This window comes from Parus major, chromosome 28 (genome assembly GCF_001522545.3).
Source record: "Parus major isolate Abel chromosome 28, Parus_major1.1, whole genome shotgun sequence".
NCBI classification, from domain to species: Eukaryota; Metazoa; Chordata; class Aves; order Passeriformes; family Paridae; genus Parus; species Parus major.
Window position 1 is genome coordinate 3,420,580 of NC_031797.1, and position 21,911 is coordinate 3,442,490.

Sequence of the window (21,911 nt, forward strand, 5' to 3'; positions counted from 1 at the left end):
CCCTTTCTTTCTATTTATTAATTCATTCAGCTTTATTTATTTCTTGCATATTATTTCCTTATTGATTTATTATGTTTTATTATCATTATGGTTATTATTTCTGCAATGATTTCATTTTTATCCCTTTATTTATTAATTCCTTTATTTATTTACAACATTTTGATTGCTTATTTTGTGATTTCATTTTTATGCCTTTATTTATTAATTTCTTTAATTCTATTTATTTATCACATATTTTTATTATTTATTATGTTTATCTATTTATTACAAATTTTAATTTATTACAAATGTTCATTTATTTATCACTATCTTCATTATTGATTTCGCTTAATTTATGATTTTATTTTTATCTGTGTATTGCATTTTTATTTTTATTTATTAACCACATATTTTCATTCTTGATTTCATGCATTTCATGATTTCATTTTCATGTATTTACTACATGCATTTATTTAATTAAAATGATTCATTTCTCACACATTTCTATTATTGCATTTTTAATGCGAATTTATTATTTATTTATTGTGATGTACTCTTGCTTTCTTTAATTCCCTTTATTTATTCCTTATTTTTATGATTGATTTTACGATTTATTATAATATATATTCATACATAATAGAAATTATATATTTATTATAATGCTTTCTTATTTTACTCTGACTTACTTCTGAATTGCAAAACAATCCAAACAATCCAAATAATAGTAATAATATAATATAATATAATATAATATGGAATATGATATAATATAATATAATATGGAATATGATAGGATATAATATAATATGGAATATAATATGGAATATAATATAATATAATATNAATATAATATAATATAATATAATATAATATAATATAATATAATATAATGGAATATAATATAATCATGTGCAAATATATATAATGTATATAATATTATAAATTATATATAATACAAATATATATAATACATATATATATATGTATTATATATTTGTATTATATATACATATATATATAATACAAATATATATAATGTATATAAGTATACAATATTGAATAATATTAAAATATAAAATATAAAATATAAAATATAAAATATAAAATATAAAATGTTAAATATAATAATAATAGTAATAGTAATAGTAATAGTAATGATAATAATAGTAATGATAATAATGATAATAATGATAATGATAATGATGATGGTGATGATGATGATAATAATAATAACAATAATAATAATAATAATAATAATAATAGTAATAATATCCAAACACTTCCAAACAACAAAAATCTTGGTGCTTTCAGGTGAGAAAATTGATTGTTTTGGATCCCCAGAAGAGGCTGACGGTTCAGCAGGCCCTGGAGCACCCCTGGGTCACCGGGAAAGCGGCGAAATTCGCTCACATGGACAGCACGCAGAGGAAACTGCAGGAATTCAACGCCAGGAGGAAGCTGAAGGTGAGGAAGGACATCTGTCACCTCTGGGGACCTGTGACAGCACGGGGACATCCCCATCCGCGGCCTGCAGGGCCTGGAGAGAGCCTTTAAAGGCAAAATTCTGCCAAACACCCTCTTGGCATCACCAGGAAGAGTTTCCAGCTGTGCCAGGGGATTTTTGGGATGGATTTTAGGGAAAGGTTCCTCCCTCTCGGAGTGTTGGTGGCACTGAATTCCCTCAGGGAACGCTCCCGGCCCCGATGCTGCCACGGCTCCAGGAGGCTTTGGGTTGGGATTGTTGGGCCGGGCCAGGATTTTGGGCCCAACAAAACATTCCACAATTTTCCAAACATTCCACAATTCCCTAATTTTCTTTCTCTGTGCCAGGCTGCCATGAAAGCCGTGGTGGCCTCCAGCCGCTTGGGCAACCACGGCCACCACGACTGCTCCCGCAGCGGCCGCGCCCAGGGGGGACCCCGAGGCCTGGCCCGGCCTGCGGGGACCGGCGGCCCTGAGGCCAGCACGGAGATTGGCGTGTTCCAGAGTGACAGTGACAGTGACCACCCCAACATGACACCAGTGACCGTGTTCCAGAGTGACAGTGACAGTGACCACCCCGCCGTGACGCCAGTGACCGTGTTCCAGAGTGACAGTGACAGTGACCACCCCGCCGTGACACCGGTGGCCGTGTTCCAGAGTGACAGTGACCACCCCACCGTGACACCGGTGCCCGTGTTCCAGAGTGACCACCCTGCCGTGACACCGGTGCCCGTGTTCCAGAGTGACCACCCTGCCGTGACACCGGTGCCCGTGTTCCAGAGTGACCACCCCACCGTGACACCGGTGGCCGTGCCAGGCGCTGGCTGTGACAGTTAGCGGGCCCAGAGCGGTGACACCACCGAGCCTTGGCCGCTGCCGGGGGTCCCGAGAGCCCCGAGCCCGTGGTCTGGGCTCCAGACCACCCTCGTGTCGTGTCCTGTCACCCCCCGGTCACTGTCCCTGTGTCTGTGCCCACCCCACTGAGGGGACGAGGCAGTGACTTTCTCTTCCCACTCCGCAGCACTTTGGGCCGCTGCGGCTTGGGAAGATCCCAAAAAACGAGGAGCAAAGAGCAGAAGTCAGGATTTCTCCCACATTTCCCTCAAAGGCAGCCAGCTGTCTTTAAGGGGTTTCTGTAAATAATCCTGAACGTTTGGCTGTTGGTTTGGATTTTGCTGTCGTAGCTGTGACAGCTCCAGCGCTGTCACCAGCCCAGCTGTGGGATTGCTGCTGTTTTAGGAGGGGTTTTAGGAGCCTTTGACCCCAAATGTTCGATTTTCCCCAGAGAACAGCCCAGTTCTTCCCTTGTCATTCCCAGGCACAACCAGGTTGTGTTTTTTCGGGTGTGTTCCCCACCTTCAGCCTTGCTGTGGATCCCTGCTGGTGCTGCTGGGACTGGGAATGCTGGTCCAGCCTCCCCTCAGCGTTCCAGGTCAGGATTTACGTGATTTTAACACAGGAATTTCCACAATTCTTGAATATTGTGAGATTTTGCCACGCAACTGCTGTTCCCTGAGAAAGAATGATGAGTTTGTATCTTTTTTAATTTTAATTTTTTTAATGAAATCAGCAGGAAAACTTCTTGAAAAGGATTTTTTTTTAAGGCAGGAAACAGGATAAGCATTTGCAGATTTTAATACAGAGCAAGTGAGTGGACAGGAAAAGCCATATTCCATTTGGGAATTACGGGGAGCTGGTGGAATCCTGCCAGGTTTGAGCCCTGAGGCAGCGACCATGACCTGCACCCTCACATTTTGGGCTTAGAACGGTGTGTTCAGGGTAAAAATCCCACCTGGAGGAGAATAAATTCATTCAGGAGATTCATTCCACCAGGATGGGGGCAGAGAATCGAGCAGCTGGGACAGGAAGGGGGGAAAAAACCCCCAAAATTGGATGTTTTGCTGAAGGTGACGCAGCAGTGATGGACCTGAGGGTGACAGAGCAGGGTCAGGAGGTTGAGGTGAGAGCAGGGGGAGGAAAGAAGGATTTTGGGGTTTATCTCCAGCACAAACAGAAATAAAAACAGCTCTGAGTCAGGATCCACCCTGGAGCTCGGTGGGATTTTGGGAGCCAAAGACAGCAGAGAAATAAAGTGTTCAAGAGGGGTTTTAATTGGGGAAAAAATATCATGGCTTGACCAGAGCTGCACTTTTTAAAACTCTTTTGTGGGGAAGCAGCTGCCCAGAGAGGTGTCCCAGGGGGAAACGAAGCCGCTGATCCCGTGGGACTCTGCAGCACAGGGAAATTCTCCCTTTTTCTTTGCATTCTGCTGCAGGAGGGGAAGTTTTTCCCTCTCCTTTTTCTAATCCTGAGGGCTAAGCCTTGCAGGGCGCTCAGCTCCAGAGTCCATCCCGTCCTTGGATGTCCTTCCATCTCCGTGTCGTGTCTCTGGCAGGACCTGAACTCCACCTCGTTGTTTCCTAACCCAGGTTTTAAAGACAATTTTCTATCTTTTGACACAAAATGCTGATTAAAGCCCCCCACAGGACCAGGCTGGGCACCCCCAGAGCCTGCCAGGCAGGGAAAAGGTTGATTAAGAGCTTCAGGATTCCAAATCCTGCAGGAAAATGGGAATTAACAAATCAATTACACGAAAGATCTCTAGGATACTCCAGAAGGAGGACAGAACCAGAACGGGAGTTTGTCTCTTATTATTATTCCACAGGTATCCGTATTTAAAGATAGGAAAAGCGCACTCCTGAGAGCATTCCAGGGAGGAGCATTTCGGTCTGTTGCTGTTTGCAGAGTGTGTTTGAGTGACTGCTTCAGTGTGGTGGTGACAGTTCTGACAGCCAGGTGTTTATAACCAAGTAGAGACAGTGAATAAAGCATCAAATCCCAGCGCGTGGGCTCCGTTTCCACTGGTTTTTCTCGGAATGCCGGGGCTAAAGGTTGGCGTGGAACGGGTTGAGTTGGAAGGGAATTTAAGGATCATCTCGTCCCACCCCCTGCCATCCCCAGGGACACCTTCCAGTGTGTCCCAGGCTGCTCCAAACCCCGTCCAACGCGGCCTGGGGCAATTCCAGGGATCCAGGGGCAGCCACAGCTTCTCTGGGAATCCCGTTCCAAGAAGTTGGATTAGATCCGCCTGGGATTGACGCTGCGGGGGTGCCAGGGGCACACGGAGCCAGCCGGGCTCGGGAAGGTGTCCGTGTCCGTGTCCGTGTCCGTGTCCGTGTCCGTGTCCGTGTCCCTGTCCCAGTCCCTGTCCCTGTCCCGGTCCCTGCCCAAACCATCAAATGACGTCACCGCTCACGGCAATGACGTCACCCCCTCAGTTTCCATGCTGCACGCCCAGACAGGGCGTGGCTTTCCCAACCCTCCAATAGAAGATGAGCTGGGCGTGGCCAAGGCGGCAGCGTGCGCTCTGATTGGTCGAGCCTCGTGTTTTGGCGGCGGAGGGGAGGGCGGGGCGCCAGGCGGCGCTCGCTGATTGGTCCGGGGGGCGGTGCTGGGCGGTGCGCGCGGCGCATGCGCAGACCCTCATGTGGAGGGCGGCGGCGGCGGCGCGCGCGGGGGGCGCTGTTGTCGGGAGCGCGCACGGTAACGGTGCCCCCCCCATCCCCCCCCCGGCCCTTCAAGCGGGGTCTGGGGTGGGGGGACACGAGGGTGTGGGTGCCATCACCGGGGCTGTATTTGGGACTCCCGTCCGTCCTCTGAGCGGGCGAAGCGAGGGGCCCATCCCTCCCCTCACCAGGGAAGGTTTGGGTGGGGGGGCGTCCCCTGTGAGGGGAGGGTTTTGAGGGGTCCCGTTCCTCCCCTCACCGGGGCGCTTGGAAGGTTCCATCCCTCACGGAGGGGAGTTCGGGGGTCCCGTCCCTTATGGAGGGGGCTCTGGCTGGGGGATCCCGTCCATCCCCTCAGCTTTTCGGGTCTGGGGGTCCCGTCCCTCACCGAGCCCGGGATGTGCGGGGCGGTTTGGGGGAGCCTCCCGTCCCTCCCCTCACGGTGCTGGCTTGGGGGGAGGTTTGGGCGTCCCGTCCCTCCCCTCACGTGGGGATTTTGGGGCCGGGCGGTTCCCGCTGTCCCCGCGCCGCCTCACGGGGGGTTCCGCACCGGCCCCGCCGTTCCGGGCGCCACTAACGGCCCCTCGTCCCTCCCTCCGCCGCCGCAGGGCCGCCATCCCGGAGCCCCGGCCATCCAGCACCTGGACCTTGTAAGTACAGGAAGGGCTTGGCTGAAATGTCTTCAGTATGTTTTTTTTTTCCTTTAAAAAAAAACCAACCAAACCCTTGAGGAAGCTCTGAGGCAGCTCTGCTCAGGTTGTCTGTTGCAAACCGTGTGTAAAATTTGGGATCAAATTGCCTGCAAGAAGTCTATGCAGTGTGTTATTTTTAAGGGTGTAGCTCCCCATTTTCAGGGTTTGGTTGCTGGAAGCTGTGGATTGGGCAGGCCCGTGGCTGCATTGTGTAATTCCTGATAGTATTTTCCTCACCCAACACACTCAGCAAGAGCCACTTGTGCTCCCTGGAATTAGGGAATTCTTGAATCCTGGGATCATTTTGGTTGGAAGGACCTAAAAGCCCATCCAGTCCTGTCCCTTCCACTATCCCAGGTTGCTCCAATCTTGTCCAGTCGGGCCTTGGACACTTCCAGGAGTGGGGCAGCCATTAGGGTTGAGCTTCTACAGAAAAATGGAATTTAAGATAAAATTTTGGAGAATGCTGTAGAGTGATATCAGTGCAGTGATCCTGAAGGAAAAACAATAATAACTGTAGTAATATGTTTGACTAAATGCTGTCTTTCCTTCAAAAAGCCAAGGACCTCAATGGACAAAGGTGGGTGACTCCTTTATTCCCTTTTTTTCCCCTCAGAACACCTTGGAATTGTCCTTTGCCACGTGAAGCTCAGCCATGACCGACCAAGAGTTCGTTCTCTGCAAGTGGAAGAGGCGTTTGTGGCCAGCCAAGGTAACGAGGAATGAGGAAGTGTTTGTGGAGGTTGCTTGGGAAGGGCTAAAGCGGAGCAGGAAGGAAGGGAGAGGTCCCAGCGAATGTGTCTGAACTTGTCTGGGCTGTGGAGATGCCAGCAAGAAAAAAATGGAGAGATGGGACACAGAAGAATAATTTCCCACTGCCAGAGGACAGGGTTGGATGGGATACTGGGGAAAAAATTCCTCACTGTGAGGGTGGTGAGGCCCTGGAATGGATTTCCAGGGAAGCTGTGGATGCCCCTGGATCCCTGGAAGTGTCCAAGACCAGGCTGGATGGGGCTTGGAGCAGCCTGGGATAGTGGAATGTGTCCTTGCCATGGCAGGGGATGGGATGAGATGGGATTTAAGGTCCTTTCCCACCTGATCCATCCTGGGATTTTAGGATCCTAAGGCTGCTCCCAGGCACTTGTGAGCTGTTCCACAGTGATTCCTGTCATTATGGAAACACCACGGGATCAGTATAAACAAAGAATACTGATCTTAAAGCATGGACATGAGACAAATACAACAATTCCATTATTTTTGTTTAAATCCCTTTGCTATGAACTGCTAACTTTTGCTGTTACATATTTTTTGCCACAATTACAGCTCAGCAAATAATTACAAATTGTGTTCCCACTGTATGAAGAAAACAGTGGGATTGTGCAAACATGTAAAAACTTTTTCCTGCTGTTACCTGCTTGCTAGAAGTGTAACCACATATTGGAGCTTTGCTCAGACCTGCTGGGGGCTCCCAGCCACGGCTGCTTGGGGGATAGCCCAACAAAAAACTGCCTAAAAAAGAGGCAGAGGCCAGGGGTAAAGTGGAGACTCCCCTCATCCCCAGAGCTGCCTGCTCATCCCTTATCAATAAATTAATAAATTGCCTTATTGATTGGCCAACTTGGTTGTGGTGAGCTGCTCTTTATAATAAACGTTTTGCTGTTGGTTAAGGATTTTTAAATGAAATTTTTTTTGCTTTTAACACAGGTTTTGTGCAAGCCTGGAGTTACTGGGGGCAGTCCTGTTGCCACCACGAAAAGGATGGGATTTAAAGCTGAAATCCTTGGCTTGGAGAAGCAGTTGAGTGTCTTTGTTCCTGTCAAGTGTTTGCATTCTTAGAGGTTAAAAAAATAAGGGGAAGAAAGGAACCTGAAGGTGCCTGTGAGATGGGATCCTGGATTTGCAGGAGGTTTAGGTGTTCAACCAAAACAAGGACAGGTTGGGGAGGGATTATTTGGGGTTTTTTTGCTATCTGAAAGCAGATTTGTGGTGCTGGGAGTGTTTTGGGTGCCGCTTCCAGTCACCTTTTTGTGTTTCAGGGTCAGTGTGAGCTCTGCAAATGTTGTTCCCCTGACGGAGGAGCGGATCAAGGCCATTGCCTCCACGCTGGGTGAGGAGGGAAGGGCCCAAATGTGCTGCTTGGTGTCTTTTTGGGGTGTAAAGTACCCACAGAAAGCTCCAAATGTGCTGCTTGGTGTCTTTTTGGGGTGTAAATTACCCACAGAAAGCTCTAAATGTGCTGCTTGGTGTCTTTTTGGGGTGAAAAATCCCTGCAGAAACTCAGCCTGGGGAGATAAAACTTCTGTATTTCACTGATTTTCTTCTCCCCTTTTCCATGAAGTTGGAAAATAGGTGAAAAACGATAATTTTCCTCTTTTCTGGGGTGGTTTGTTGGAGGGATGGTGAAGAAATGGGAGTTTCCCTCAAAATGAGGCACTTCCAGCTTGGTCTTTGTGTTTCTCCATCCTTTGCCTTGGGAATTGTGGATGATTGAAGTAATGCAAAATGTACCTTAAAAGAAACAGTTTGAGTAACACACATTATTTCTTTAATAATCCATTTTGTTTGTGATAGAATAACGAGGATGATTTTATTTATTGAATGTTTTTCCTCATCAGAGCAAAAGAAGAGCATGAGTGAGGCCGTGGAGGAGCTGCAATATCGCTGTTCCCTTAAAATTGCCTTGGATATTCTCCACCAGACTGACTCAGGCAGTCAAACACCACCTGCAGAAGGACCAAATTCCGAATTTTCCCAGGAGAAATCTGCTCCCCCCGCCCCCTCCCACGGCTTCTTGTTGCGCTCTCGCTCTAAAAAGTCAGAACCTGAGGCTGCCAAGAGGAAAAGAAAACCCCAAAATAACTGTGGGCTGAAGGATGATGCCAAATGGCAGAGCCAAGGAGGTTCTGTGGCTCCAGAGGGGAGTGGAAAAGCACCTGGAAGTGGCACAAACCCTTCCAGAGCACCTGGAAGTGGCACAAGCCCTGCCAGAACACGTGGGGGTGGAACAAACCCTGCCAGGTGCGGTGCCAGGGACTCGCGTGTGCCACCAGCCCCTGACGGTCACAACTGCGAAAAACCAGAATCAAAATCATCCCCCAGCCAGAGGAAAATCCAGCCCAAAACAGGGAATGGCGTGTCCTGTATGCCAAAGGCTGGGAGAAGTCAGCAAGGAAGGAAAAGAGGATGTAGGGATGATTCCCCACAGGATCAAGCACGGGTGGCTCCTGAGGAGGGGTCTCCACCTGTCCTGTCTAAATCTGGCACTGTGGAACCTCCTGGAAAGACAGGAGCTCAGCCTGGGAGAGCATTCCTGGATTCCTCCTGTGGAACTGCCTCGGATGAGTTGGAGAAAAGCATCAGCAGTGAGAGTGAGAGCCTGGCAAAGCAGCTGGATGGGAGGAGAGAGGAAGAGGCTGGAAAACACCTGGATGGGGCAGGTGTGGCCTCAGGCACAGACAGGAAATGCAGGAGCCACCCTGGATCCTCACCTGGGCCTTCTGGTGCCTTCCCTCAGCCTCAGGAGGAGGAGGAGGAAAACCAGGATCCCTCACACCTGGCTGGGAATAAAGCCCCTGACTCCGAGGAAGATGAAGGTGGGAAAATCCCTTGGGGAAGGGAAACCTTCATCCCACATGGGATTGAGCACTGTTACTCACCTTGGATTGTTGTTTTGCTTTTGGGGAAGTGGCTTTTGAGTTGCTGATTTAATTCCTTTTGGTTTCTATTCCTGGGAAGCAGAAATGCTGATCCCTTCAGTGCTGGGGAGGGCTTGGGTGGTGTTTGGGTTGTCTGGAACTGTTTGGGCTTTGCCATGGAAAGCTGGGGTTTGTTTTTTTTTTTTGAGCTCACACTTGTTTTGCCTTGCTGCTCTTTGGTAAATTGAGATTAAATGTTTGTAAATGAGCAGGTGCAGGGTCCTGAAACCAGCCCCATTCCTTCCCCTTTCCCTCTTTTATCCATGTGATCAGGGAATTAAGAGTCCCTAATTAGGGATGTGCTGGTGTGTCAGGTCCCCACGGGTGGGACAGACCCCGTGTCCCCTCTGGGGTCATGCCCAGGGGTCTCACCTGCTCTGAAGCTGATCCCATCCTAACCCCTGGATCCTGGTGCCGTTGGCAGGGCTGGAATCCTCTGGAATGTCTTCCAGGAGATTTTCCTCGGAGAGCCTCCCTCCACTCTCACCTCTGGCAGATGAAGAGGAGGAAAATTTCCCAAGTGTTCTGTCCCATCGAGGTGAGACATCAGCACAGGCCTGAGGCTCTTCCCCCTCTGTGAGCTGCAGTTTGCCTGCAATCCACAGGGATTCCAGGAGGGAATCCAGCTGTCTCCAGGCTTGGGATAAAATGCATTTCCTGGGTCCATCAGACATTTTGCTGCAGAATGAAATGGAAATCCCTGAAACTGGGCAGGGGCCTGGGGTTAAAGTTTCTGAGTTCAGAAGTCCCAGTGCTGCATTTTGGGGTCACTGTAAAAGCACTGAAGAGAAACTCCTGGAGTTTCTCCTGGAGGAGAAGAAGAGAGGGGCAAGCATCTGTTTTATTTTATTGTTTTTAAGGAAAATTTTCCCTTCTTTTTCATGCCAGAACCCAAATTCTTCGAGGAAGGGATGTTGGTGTGGTGCAAGCTGCAGCGGTATCCGTACTGGCCAGCTGTGGTAAGAGCAGCTCCTGCCTCCTCACATCCTGCTGATAAGGAGCAATTCCCAGTGCTGGAGTGACTTTTGCCCTTCCTGGAGGTGTTAAAGACCTTCCAGTAGAAGCATTTTGAAACTGATAGAAGTAAATTTGTTCTAAAAACACTCAAAACGTGGTAAATTCACACCTGTTTGGACAGAGCACAGGATTTTGTTCCCAATTTGCAAAAGAAAGGGGAGGCTCTTTGTGCACTAAAAATGCTCCCTTGGGGTAACTGGTTGCTGCTTCCACTTGAAATTTTCATATTTGTGTGATAAATGGAAGTTGCACCAACAGGAAAAGTTTAAGTGTGGGTTGTAGTGGGTGATAGCCACAGGAAAAAATATCCCTGTTTTATCAGGATTAGGATTTTTGAGGCTTTCTCCTCTCTCCAGGTGAAAGCAGTGAAGAGGAAGCACCGAAGGGCCTGTGTGCTCTTCATAGATGGCACCACAAATGAGAAGAAAAAAGGGTAAATGTGGATTTTCATCCCACCCTGACTTTCCAGTCTCTTTATTCCGGGTCCTGTGCTTGTTTCCTGGTGCAGGGTGAGCACAGTCCTCCCCAGGCTGATCTGGGAGGGAGGAGCTGGGGCACTGGGGCAGGTGAGGTTGCAGGTACTTTGTTACGCTGCAGGGTTGAGGCAGCTCCCTCTCCCTGGGAAGGGCTGAGGAATCGAAAACAAAACCAAAAACAAAAAAAAAAAAATATCCCTGGAATGCAGCCACTGTTCTCCTTGTGCTGCCCAAACTTTTTAGAAGAACTGGGCTGCCTTTAACTTTTCTCTGAACGAGGTATTTCTCATTTGCTAGAAGTTTCCATACTGTTACATGCTCTGGAAGTAAAAACTATTAGAATTTGTGCTCCGTAATTCCTTGGGAAATGGGATTTTCAGGGAGAAGCAGAACTGCAGTAAAACAACAGGGAAATGGGGCAGGGGAGTGTCAGTGTAAACCTCTGACTGTGTTTATTTAAAAGTTTCTCAGTGTCCCTGAAGAGCCTGAAGCACTTTGACTGTGAGGAGAAGCAGGAGCTCATTGTGAGTATCCCAGAGATCTGGAACTGCAGGGGTTGGGCAAACACAGTGGGAAACCCAGGATATAAATAATTCCAGGAGTGGGATGTGGGGCTTGACCCCCTCAAAGCCACTCTCATCCCTGTGACAGTTCTGGCAGGAGTTCTTTTACTGTGAGGAAAAAATTGTCATGGACCATTTCTGTCCCCTGCTTGGTGTCCTGGCCTGAAACTCTTGGAGAGCTGCTGGATTTGGGACAGAAAATCCTCCTTGTTTTGCAGGAACGAGCCAAGGAGAACTATTCCAGGGAAATCGAGTGGTGCCTCCAGCTGATCCTGGACTATCGGATCCGAGTGGGTAAGGAGGGGCAGGTGACCATGGAATCACCAAATCCCAGGATGGTTTGGGTGGGAAGAAACCTTAAAACCCATCCAGTCCCCACTGCCATGGGGCAGGGACACCTTCCACTGTCCCAGGGTGCTCCAAGCCCCATCCAGCCTGGCCTTGGGCACTCCCAGCTTCTCTGGGATCTCATCCTGAGATCCTCCAGGAAAAGGGAACTCCAAGCTTGGATTTCTGGGCTGAATGGAACTGATCACTGCCCCTGGTTTTGGTTTTTAGGTTGTCATTCTTTCACTGGGTCCTTCCTGGAGTATTTTGCTGCTGATATCAGTAAGTGAATCCATCCCTTTGGGAATTTTTCTCTTGGCTGGGTAAACGTAGCTCCAACATTTACACACAAGTGACTGTGGCACCAGACCCAGAGAGGGGCTGCTGGTGAATTTACAACTCCCCATTCTTGCAATTAAGGGTTTAATAAATTAAATAAATACTGGTGGTTCAAGACAATCGGGTCAGTTGGAGTTGTGACTGGTTCCTTATGTTGCTCCCTAATATTTTAATTTTCTTTAAGGCAAATAAATGTTTTTGGTGGTGGTTTTTTAAGCTCTTTGGTAGGGAAGGAAGAAAAACTCCTCTCAGCAATAAAATTCCTTATTTTCTATTGATATGGTTATGAAAACTCTTTGCACATTTCAATCTAAATTGTTGTGGTTTCTCTTCCAGGCTACCCAGTGAGGAAAGAGGGATACCAGAGCGTGGTGCAGATGGCATTCCCAAACACAGAGGGGGAAGGGGCTGGAGAGTCTTCCTCAGACACCTCCCCCCAGAAACCCCCGAGGAAGCTCCTCCCTGACAGGACCAGAGCTGCCAGGGACAGGGAGAACAAGAAGCTGGTGGAGTTCATAGTCAAGTCAAAAGGAGCTGAAGAACATCTCCTGGGGATCTTGAAAAGTGGGAAACAATCCCGCTGGCTGAAGAAATTCCTGAATTCCAGCCGGTACATGACCTGTGTGGAGACTTACCTGGAGGATGAGGAGCAGCTGGACCTGGTGGTTGGGTACCTGAAGGAGGTGTACAGGGAGATGGACACCAAGAACCTGCACCAAATCCTGGGGGACGGCATCAGATTCATCTCAGATGTGCTTTTACCTGAGGTGAGGGAGCATGAAACAGGGGGAAGATGAACTGTGGAGTGATGAATGGCTGTAATTCCCATTATTTATTCCTTTGGTGTGGTGTGGCTCCTATGGAATGACGTGGAGAGAGTTCCCAGAGCTGAGCCAAGCAGGAATATTCACCCCTTCCCACAGCCTGAGTCACTCAAATGCTGATTTTTAAGCACAGAGAGGAGAAGCTTCAGGTAGTTTGTTGCTTTTAAAAGCAGACTGGTAGTTTTCTGATGGATTTTAATTACTTCTGGAATGCTTCAAGGCTTTGTTTTTGGGGTTTTTATTTTAATTTGGCAACTTCTCAGGGTTTTCTTGGTCCTTTGTGTGTGTCGAGGTGGGGGGGTGGTGTGTTGGCAGTTTTTACAGTTGTTGTGGATACATTTTGTTCTTCACAGGAATTTTCCCAGGAGAACATTAACTCGTGTAGAAACAAAATTACTGTGAGGAATATTTTAATCTGAGGATAAAAATACCCCCCAGGGGAATGATACAGAACAAGTTCATATTATTTATTTAAGAATTTCAGGCACTCAACGAGCGATTTCATCCAAGTTTTCCAAGTGATTGAGGAACCCTTTTCTCCAAGTGTGCTCAGCTGAGGCAGCTTGAAATCCCTGGCTGTGGTTTAGTTTTGCTTATTGATTATTATTATTATTAATAATTATTCAATGCTTTTCTAGGCCATCATCTGTGCCATTGCTGCTGTGGATGACATTGATTATGAGAAGGCAGAAGAGAAGTACATTAAAGGACCACCTGTGAGCAAAAGGTAGATTTGTTTTTAGGATTTTCCAAGGGTTTTTACCTCATTATTGTTGGATACAGAAAAGGTTTGGGGTGAGAGCAGGAGAGCTCAGTGTCCCCCTCTCATGAGGGACAAAATGTGCCAGCTTTAATTTGTCCAGGTGATGTAATCTGGACAATAATACCCTGTTTTAATTTATAAACTCCTATCTTTTTCTTTCCAGAGAGAGAGAGTTGTTTGATGAGCAAGTCCTGGGAAGCAAAAAGCTCAAGACGGAGCCGGAGCCTGCGGAGAGCTGAGGAGTGGCCAGGGCTGCCCTGGGGCCAGGTGTAAATAACCAGTGGTGATTTGTACAAAAACGTGGCATTCTTTGTAAAGTTTGTGTGTACATCCCCAAATATTCTGCTCCCAGCCCCAGCTGGCTCTCAGCCCTCGCTGCTTCCCATGGCCTCACCATGTTGAGGATCTGCCAGATCCTGATCCATCAGTGCCCTCCTGGGGGGCTGCCAGAGACCCCCCAGTGCTGTGCAAAGCTTCTGCTGCTCCACCAACTTCACGTGGGTTCTTTTAGCCAAACTTGGGAAGGGATTTTATCCTGGTGGCCTCGTTGTTCCTGATAAAGCCAGGAAGGGGTTCCTGCAGGAAACGTTCCTGGGGGGTTCCTCCTTCCTGCCTGACGGATCTCCAAGGGTGGGAAATCAGATTGGTGCTCAGAGCTGCGACCTGGATCACAAAGATTTGTGGGGTTTTGTTCTGTTGTGACAAGTAAAGTCCCGTGGAGAAGGAATCCAGGTTTGCTTAAACAAAAACATTCCCTTTTCCTCTAGCAGTGAGCCAGTGGAATGCTGGTTTATTGCCTCTTTTGAGGCCAGGAATTTTGGGAGGCTTTTAATTGTCTTTTTCTCATCTGAATTCCCAGTTTAATCCTGCCCAGCTCCCTGCCCAGCTTTGCTGGAGCCGTGGCACATGGAAGCAGTGTCACCAAGAACTAATTAATGATGAATAATGATAAATGATACATAAAACCCCCTGATTAGGGTTTCTCTGTGATAATGAAATGTGATCTCCTTGCTTGTCCAGTAAAACCCAAGATGATTTGAAATACAGAAGTTGAAATTGGGATCCAGATGTCTATCCCGGCTGGTAGTAATTATCTGAATATATTTTAATTACACTTTTAATTGCTCTGTGCTCTCTAATGAGTTTTACCATGGAATCCTCATTCCCGTTATCTCAAGTACCTCAATTATAGGGACAGGCCAGGAAGTGAGTTTTTTATTAAAACCTGGGAGGAGGAATAATGAGTTTTGTAGGGTAGGATAAAAAATTAATGATGGAGTTAACTCAGAGCTGTGAGTGGCACTTTCCCTCTGGAGGTGAGAGTTTGGGGAGGGAATTTCCTGCCCCTCATCCCAGTGCTCTGGGTAATTTGGAGATGGGGATCAGCTTCCCCCTCCTTCACATTAACCCTTTGTTCCCTTCTCCATCAAAACTCCTCAAGTGCTGTTAAGAGTAAGTGATGTTAAGAAGCAGAACCACCTCACCTCCACTGCAGCTGTGGAATCCTGGAGTGGTTTGGGGTGGAAAGGACCTTAAAGCCCCTCCCTGGTCAGGGAAATCTCCCTGGGGGCTCCAAGCCCCTCCAGCCTGGCCTTGGATACTTCCAGGGATAATCCTGACCTTGTCCCACCCCTTTCCAGTGCTGCCCCACTGGTCACTCACTGCTGCTGGGCATCAGATTCAGCCTCACCATGTACACATCATGTGGATTTAATAAAGTGGGATGAAGTGAATCATCAAAATTTGCTGCTTTTGTTTCATTATTTTAATCTGTGGCAGATCTTACAGCAGGTGAAGAGAGTTTTTATACATCAGATAAAGCTGTAATATCCTGTCTCTGTCTCAGTTTCACATTATTAATCACTGGGAAATGAACTCACTGGGTTTTGTGCTTGTGCTTTATTTAAAATGGGCTAACACACACCACCTCTGCTTGTCCAGTGTTAATTAATCCATGTTCCCTCAGCTTCCCTCCTCAATGCTCAGTGTAAGATCATTAACTTGTATTTATTATTAATTTATAATTCATCTTTATTTAATTTCTTTAATAATATTTATCATTAATCCAGGGTTAGATCCTGCAATCCTTCACCCCTGTCTGTTTCCAGAATATTTAAAACGATCACGTGCAGAGTTTGGGGAGGGAATAACGAATTCGGAAACACCAGAGGGTGTTTTGGGGTGAAAACAGCGCTTTTGCAAACCGGGTCCCGGCAGGAAAAGAAGCTTCTGCCGAAACCCGGGATCGAACCAGGGACCTTTAGATCTTCAGTCTAACGCTCTCCCAACTGAGCTATTTCAGCTGCCTGACGAGCCTGCCACGCAGGAGGTGCCCACGGGGCTGGAGCACTACGGCACGGGTAGGACACGGGGGACACGGGGGGGACACGGGGGACACGGGGGGGACACGGGGGACACGGGGGGGACAGACCGGACACGGGGGGGACAGACCGGACACGGGGGTGGGACACGGGGGGGACACGGAGGGGACAGACTGGACACGGGGGTGGGACACGGGACACAGGACAGGCCGGACACGGGGACAGGGTGTGGCACACGGGACACAGGACACGGGGGTGGGATGTGGGACACGGGATATGGGACACCGGACACGGGGAGGAATAACGGGCCACAAGACACAGACGGGACCCGGGGAGGGATAACGGGCCACAAGACACAGGGACCCGGGGAGGGATAACGGGCCACAAGACACAGGGACACGGGGAGGGATAACGGGCCACAAGACACAGACGGGACACAGGGAGGGATAACGGGCCACAAGACACAGGCGGGACACAGGGAGGAATAACGGGCCACAAGACACAGGCGGGACACAGGAAGGGATAACGGGCCACAAGACACAGGCGGGACCCGGGGGCGGGCGCGACACGGAACAGGTGCGAGACGGGAACAGGCGGGGAGTGGCGGCAGCGCGGTCTCTGTGGCGCAATCGGTTAGCGCGTTCGGCTGTTAACCGAAAGGTTGGTGGTTCGAGCCCACCCAGGGACGGCCGCTCCTTATTTTCCTGTTCGACCGCAGCCCCGGGATGGGCCCTTCCCGCCGAGTCCTGCGGCGCCTCCGGGACAGCACCGGGACGGCCCCGCCCGCCGGGAATTGTTTTGGGATCGTTTTGCCGCGGGCCGCGGCGGGGCCGGCGGGTGCCTCCGGAACCCCTCGGCCGGGACGCGTTTCCCGCCGGAGCGCTGAGGCGGTGCCGCGCCGGGCGCTTTAGCGGGTGCACCGCGCGCAGAGGTTGCGTGAAGGGCTGCGGAGAGATGGCGGCGCTGGGCCGTGAGCGGGGCCGGGGACAGGGACGGGACACGGACGGGCCGGGGACAGGGGCAGGACGGGGACAGGGACCGGTTTGGGGACCGAAACAAGCCCTCGATCCCCCGCCGAGGGAGTGACCGGGAGGGAGCCCTGAGGGGACAGCAGGCGGTTCCCGGCCCACAGCCGCGCTCAGCTCTCCCGTCCTCTCTTGCAGGTCTCCGGCTCCCCGCGCACGGTGTGCTGGGCTGGCGGTGAGCGCCGGGGCTGGGGACACCGGGGCTGGGGACACCGGGGCTGGGGGGACCCCAGAGCCGCGGCTGATCGGCTCCCCGAGCTTTGGGGGGTCACTGGGGGTCTCCTTCCCCGCTGGGGTTTGTGGAGCACCGGCTCCCGGGGGGGCTCGGGTGCATGGCGGGGGGTTCTGTCACCCTGTGCGGGCCCTTTCTGTCCCCAGGCCCGGCTCTGTGAGTCCCGTTCAGGCTCAGCTGCTCCATCAGACGCCGGCGGCCGATCACGCTGACAGGTAACAGCCCTGGGGACAGGGAACAGCAGATTGTGCCACCACCCCGGGTCAGGCGTCTCCTCCCTTCCCTGCCAAGCTCCGGGGAGATCTGGGAGCCCCGGGGCTCTCTGTGGTTGGGACGTGGCTGAGGGGCTCTGCCTGAGCACCAAACCCACAGATCACAGATCCCACACTGGGGAGAATCCTCTGCTACAAACAGAGGGGTGGGATTGCCATTCCTCGGGGAATCACAGCCCTTGGAGGACTAAGGGCTGATTCTGCAAGGAAATAACTGGAGAGTGATGGCTCTGTGCTGTTCCTTTCAGCTCTGTCCAGGTGCAGAAGAGCTCTGCTGTTGTCCAGAGGAAATCCTACGTCCCCAGCAGCCGTGGCGAGTACGTCATCACCAAGCTCGATGACCTGGTCAACTGGGCACGGCGGGTGAGTCCCGAGCCAGCAGGCTCCCCTGGCATCGGGGGACAGAGGGTGACAGATGGGAGACACCTCCTGTCAGGATAAAAATAGGCTCAGAGCTCCCATGGCCGAGTTCTGTGGCCAGAGGGTGACATTGGGGTGCAGTGACAGAGCGGGAGAGAGACCGAGGGTGTGTGTGGGGTCTGGAACTGCCCTTTGGTCACCAGGAAAAGGAACTTTCTGGAATTGTCCCTGCCCTGGGCAGCTGCTGTGCCTGTGGGGAAGGGTGACATGAGTGACAGTGCCCTGGGTCTGCTGTGCTCTGCCTTAGCTGGGCTGGTCCTTGTCTGGCCACCGCTGTCCCTGTGGGGCTCTGGGCTGTCCCCTGAGCTGGGACACCAGTGTCCCTGTGGGACTCTGAGCTGTCCCTTCTCTGCTGTCCCTTCTCTGCTGTCCCTGTGTGGTTTGGTGGCTTCAGCAGGATCAGGGGAGCAGCTCTGGACACGTTCAGGCTGCGCACAGAGCTCTCCCTGTATCCATTCCCCCGCAGCCGTGGGTTTTGCTGCCCTTTCTCTGTGTCACCCGAGCTCCTGCCTGTCCCCACAGAGCTCCCTGTGGCCCATGACCTTCGGGCTGGCCTGCTGTGCCGTGGAGATGATGCACATGGCAGCTCCTCGCTACGACATGGATCGTTTTGGGGTGGTGTTCCGGGCCAGCCCCCGCCAGGCTGACGTCATGATCGTGGCGGGGACCCTGACCAACAAAATGGCCCCGGCGCTGCGCAAGGTACCGGGGAGCACGGGGAGCACGGGGACCTCGGGCACGGCAGGGGGAGCTGGGAACCATCCCAAATGTCCCTGTTCTGCAGGTCTATGACCAGATGCCAGAGCCTCGCTACGTGGTGTCCATGGGGAGGTGAGTGCCAGGATGTCCTCGGTGCCGTGGGGGGAATTCTTTGCTTGTTTGTGTTTGCAAGTTCTTAAAGAGGCCTCGTAGAGCAGAAAGGCTCCTTCTGGGGATGGTGTGTGTCAATCCTCACAGGGATAGCTTCAGGGGATTTGCAGCTGCCAAACTTGTGTATATCCACAATCCCAGAGTTTGCTTTTGGCTTTCAAAATGCTTCTGCTGTGCTGGAGTCTGCTCCATCGGGGATTCAGTTGGAATCTCCTTCATGAAGGACTCAGTGGGAATTTGCTCCATGAAGGGATTTGGTTGGAATCTGCTCCATGAAAGGATTTGGTTGGAATCTGCTCCATGGGGGACTCAGTTGGACTCCATGATCTCAGAGGTCTTTTCCAACCTGAATGATTCCATGATTCTCACAACTTTTCTTGTCCCCACACCAGGGCTGGGGGCAGCCAGTCCATGCTGGAACAGGACAAATTCTGGAAAAACTCTGAGGGAAAATAGAAGATTTTGTAGCAGAGAGGGAGGGCTGTGAAATCTGCTTTGTGAGGGTGATGGGAACACTTCAGCTGGGTTGGATTCATCTAAAAACATCCCAGGCAGGGCTCGTGATGGGGCAGTGTCACCTGTGAGCTCTCAGCTGGTGGCTCTGAGCCTGGCAGTGCCTGCCTGCCCAGGGCCACCTTCCCTTGGCCTCCTGCTCACCCTCCTGGGCTGAGCCTGTCCCTGTCCCTGTCCCTGTCCTGCAGCTGTGCCAACGGTGGGGGCTACTACCACTACTCCTACTCTGTGGTGAGGGGCTGCGACCGCATCGTGCCCGTGGACATTTATGTGCCAGGTACAAGGGGCAGCTCCACCTGGGAGCGGGGCAGGGAGGGGGAATTCTCTGCTCTAGGGTGTAGGTTTGGGAAGTTTTCCTGTTTCAGTGCTGGGGAAGCTGTAGCAGCTCCAGGGATTGTGGGGTGGGGAGGGTTGTGATGGTGGTGGCACCGTCAGTGGGGTGGGAGAGGGGTTTGGATCACAGAATTTGATCAAAGAATTGCTCTCTTTGATAAAGAGCTTGATAAACACCATCACTTTTTGTTTCTTTACACTCCTGGCTGTCCCACCACAAAGCCAGAGGGGAGTCAGCTTTGGGATAAATCCTGGGATTGGCACCTCTGCTGCTGCCTCCAGCTCCCTGCAGGTCCCAGCCCTGTGACCTTCCTCCCTTCTTCCCTTTCTCTCTCTCTCAGGTTGCCCACCCACAGCTGAGGCTCTGCTCTACGGGATCCTGCAGCTGCAGAGGAAAATCAAGAGGGAGAGGAGGTTGCAGATCTGGTACAGGAAATAGCCTTTATTTATGTCCCCACTCCCTGCCCCCGGGCACTGCTCACGTTCACGCACAAATCCGGCTCCTCACGCGCCTTCCAATAAAACTCTACCTGGTCCAGGTGCTTTCCTGTCTTAAATAAACCCCTCTGATCTGAGGGCTTGGAAAACAGGAGGTGAATTTGATAACAATGCTGAGTTGGTTTCTGTCAGGGAAGGTGTTGACATATTGTGACATAAAGGTTTTGCCAGAATGGGTTTTTTTAGCTTTGTTGGGAAGTTCTGAAACCAACACATGTCCAGGTGATCCCTGATCTCATCCCTTACTCACCACCTGCTCCTTGTTGCTAATTCCTGCACAGGATCTGGTAAAACTGTAATATTTGTGTGTACAGGGGCCAGAAATTAACTCTGTTTCTGTAACAAGTCAAATACTGCTGCTTAAAATCAGAATGTGATTAATAAACCTGAATATAGAGCTCCTAAGCAGGGTAGGGATAAAGCAGCCTGTCCTGGGTGCTTCCCAGGAGCCTGGAATGAGGAATGCTCCTGCCTGAGGGACAAACACACTTTGGAAAGACAAATCACTCGGGAACAGGAGTTTGGGTGTTTAATTCCTTTTAATGGACTTTGTCCCTTCTGGGGAGAGAGGAAACATCATTTATTGAGCTGTGAGGGGGGGTTGGGGTCAGGATTTGCTGCCGTGGGCTTTGGCCAAAAATGTTGGGAAACTTCTCTGGGGAGTTGCTTCAGGAGAAGCTGAAAAGCCTCAAAATGCCTCAGACTGCCCCATTTCTCCCACCTGATTTGGGTTATTTGACTCTTGTGGGAAGCCACTCTGTGATTTCTCAAAATGATCCAGTTTTTAGAAGAAATGGCTGGTTCTGGAACCCGTTTGGCCAAAGGCTCCAGCCCACACTCTGCAATTCCAGCTTAATTGAGAATTTGAAGTCTTGAGGGGACAGAACAGGGTGAGATCTCCCACAAAGCCCACAAGACCCCTCCAGGGCAGGGGGCTTCTGGGGCAGGGACTTTCCTGTCCTTTTGTCCCCTGGAATCCATCCCAAGCCTCCACCCATCTCTGGCTGAATCAGTTTGGATGTCTCAGGGGCTTTAAAGGAGATCAGAGCTTTTCTCCTCCTCATCAGCTCCTGCTCCCCGGGCTGGGCCCCTCAGTGTTTGAGGATGGTGGGGGTGATCATCCTGGGGTGGGAGTAGTAGCGGCACTCGCGGGGCGGCTGCAGCTCCATCACCCTGGTGCTGATGTTCTCCCTCCTGAACCCTGCCTGCAGCAACGGCCCCACCTGGGTCTCCTGTGGGAGAGGAGGAGCAGCCGTGGGTTGGGGTGGCTCATGTGAGAAGGGACACCACGGGGACAGCACCAGCAGCAGGGGGAAAAACCCTCCAAGCTCCCCTTTGGCCCATCCCCAGCACCGTGGATGAGTTCCACAGCCTCTACCTCATCCCGGGCACGGCTTTGGGGAGGGGAACAACTCACCTCAAACATCTTCTGGATGTCGCTGTACCTGCTCTTGAGCAGCTCCCCCCACGAGGTCAGGTTGCAGTAGGTGAGGACCCCTCCGGGCCGCAGCAGGCGGAAGGCATGGCCCTGTCCCGGGAATGCGGGGAGCTGGCTCAGCTCCTCCCGCACGGCAGCCGGCCCCAGCTCCCCCTCCCAGCCCCAGCAGCTCCCACAGAGTTCCCCGAGGTGTCACCTTGATGAAGTTGAACTGATGCGTGTGCCAGGTGTCCTCTGACAGCGGGTAGGTGTCGTACAGGATCCCTGCCCGGGAACAGCGGGGCTGCCCGTTAGCTGGGAGGGACCCTGAGGGGCTCCTGTGTCCC

General features: G+C 50.8%; 4 protein-coding genes and 2 non-coding genes across 7 annotated transcripts in view; 4 read left to right on the top strand and 2 right to left on the bottom strand.

Moving 5' to 3' along the window:
* The window catches only part of LOC107215374 (calcium/calmodulin-dependent protein kinase type IV-like), a 15,568-nt gene extending 13,044 nt beyond the window's left edge, over positions 1-2,524 (top strand). Inside the window, exons 9-10 of the mRNA XM_033520094.1 lie at positions 1,296-1,443; positions 1,810-2,524. Of these exons, the coding sequence (XP_033375985.1) occupies positions 1,296-1,443; positions 1,810-2,298 (637 nt within the window). The 3' untranslated portion in view covers positions 2,299-2,524. The remainder of the gene's footprint in view (positions 1-1,295; positions 1,444-1,809) is intronic.
* A 2,401-nt stretch (positions 2,525-4,925) lies between these two features.
* Positions 4,926-15,405, top strand: PWWP3A (PWWP domain containing 3A, DNA repair factor). Of its 2 annotated transcripts, XM_015651618.3 has the most exons (15): positions 4,926-5,004; positions 5,576-5,617; positions 6,276-6,371; positions 7,364-7,455; positions 7,696-7,766; positions 8,275-9,252; positions 9,779-9,892; positions 10,243-10,313; positions 10,728-10,804; positions 11,311-11,371; positions 11,629-11,704; positions 11,969-12,019; positions 12,413-12,843; positions 13,539-13,627; positions 13,827-15,405. In XM_015651618.3, exons 3-15 carry the CDS (start codon positions 6,315-6,317, stop codon positions 13,900-13,902), a joined length of 2,244 nt encoding a protein of 747 aa, XP_015507104.1. In that variant the 5' UTR covers positions 4,926-5,004; positions 5,576-5,617; positions 6,276-6,314; the 3' UTR covers positions 13,903-15,405. The 2 variants fall into 2 exon arrangements, with proteins under 2 accessions (XP_015507104.1, XP_015507105.1); XM_015651619.3 differs by lacking the exon at positions 4,926-5,004 and having other exon boundaries at positions 5,375-5,617.
* Positions 15,406-15,893: 488 nt separating this feature from the next.
* Positions 15,894-15,966, bottom strand: TRNAF-GAA. Its single transcript has one exon. It is a non-coding gene; the product is annotated as a tRNA-Phe (tRNA).
* A 632-nt stretch (positions 15,967-16,598) lies between these two features.
* On the top strand, positions 16,599-16,672 carry TRNAN-GUU. Its single transcript has one exon. It is a non-coding gene; the product is annotated as a tRNA-Asn (tRNA).
* Positions 16,673-16,709: 37 nt separating this feature from the next.
* NDUFS7 (NADH:ubiquinone oxidoreductase core subunit S7) lies at positions 16,710-20,187 on the top strand. Its single transcript, XM_033520095.1, has 8 exons — positions 16,710-16,840; positions 16,927-17,184; positions 17,388-17,456; positions 17,762-17,876; positions 18,456-18,635; positions 18,718-18,764; positions 19,505-19,593; positions 19,991-20,187. The coding sequence occupies exons 1-8, from the start codon at positions 16,710-16,712 to the stop codon at positions 20,086-20,088; spliced, it is 987 nt and encodes a 328-aa protein (XP_033375986.1). The 3' UTR covers positions 20,089-20,187.
* Positions 20,188-20,667: 480 nt separating this feature from the next.
* The window catches only part of GAMT (guanidinoacetate N-methyltransferase), a 2,843-nt gene continuing 1,599 nt past the window's right edge, over positions 20,668-21,911 (bottom strand). Inside the window, exons 4-6 of the mRNA XM_015651702.3 lie at positions 21,782-21,849; positions 21,565-21,675; positions 20,668-21,379 (exon numbers count right to left, since the gene is read on the bottom strand). Coding sequence (XP_015507188.1) covers positions 21,239-21,379; positions 21,565-21,675; positions 21,782-21,849 — 320 coding nt within the window. The 3' untranslated portion in view covers positions 20,668-21,238. The remainder of the gene's footprint in view (positions 21,380-21,564; positions 21,676-21,781; positions 21,850-21,911) is intronic.

Excerpts from the sequence above, each read along its gene's own strand:
- PWWP3A (XM_015651618.3), top strand. The coding sequence starts at position 6,315 with ATGACCGACCAAGAGTTCGTTCTCTGCAAGTGGAAGAGGCGTTTGTGG. Across the intron at positions 12,844-13,538 it reads CAGATGTGCTTTTACCTGAG|GCCATCATCTGTGCCATTGC; the intron begins GTGAGGGAGCAT and ends ATGCTTTTCTAG. Across the intron at positions 13,628-13,826 it reads GGACCACCTGTGAGCAAAAG|AGAGAGAGAGTTGTTTGATG; the intron begins GTAGATTTGTTT and ends TTTTCTTTCCAG.
- NDUFS7 (XM_033520095.1), top strand. The coding sequence starts at position 16,710 with ATGGGCCCTTCCCGCCGAGTCCTGCGGCGCCTCCGGGACAGCACCGGG. Across the intron at positions 16,841-16,926 it reads GGTGCCTCCGGAACCCCTCG|GGCTGCGGAGAGATGGCGGC; the intron begins GCCGGGACGCGT and ends GGTTGCGTGAAG. Across the intron at positions 19,594-19,990 it reads CGTGGACATTTATGTGCCAG|GTTGCCCACCCACAGCTGAG; the intron begins GTACAAGGGGCA and ends TCTCTCTCTCAG.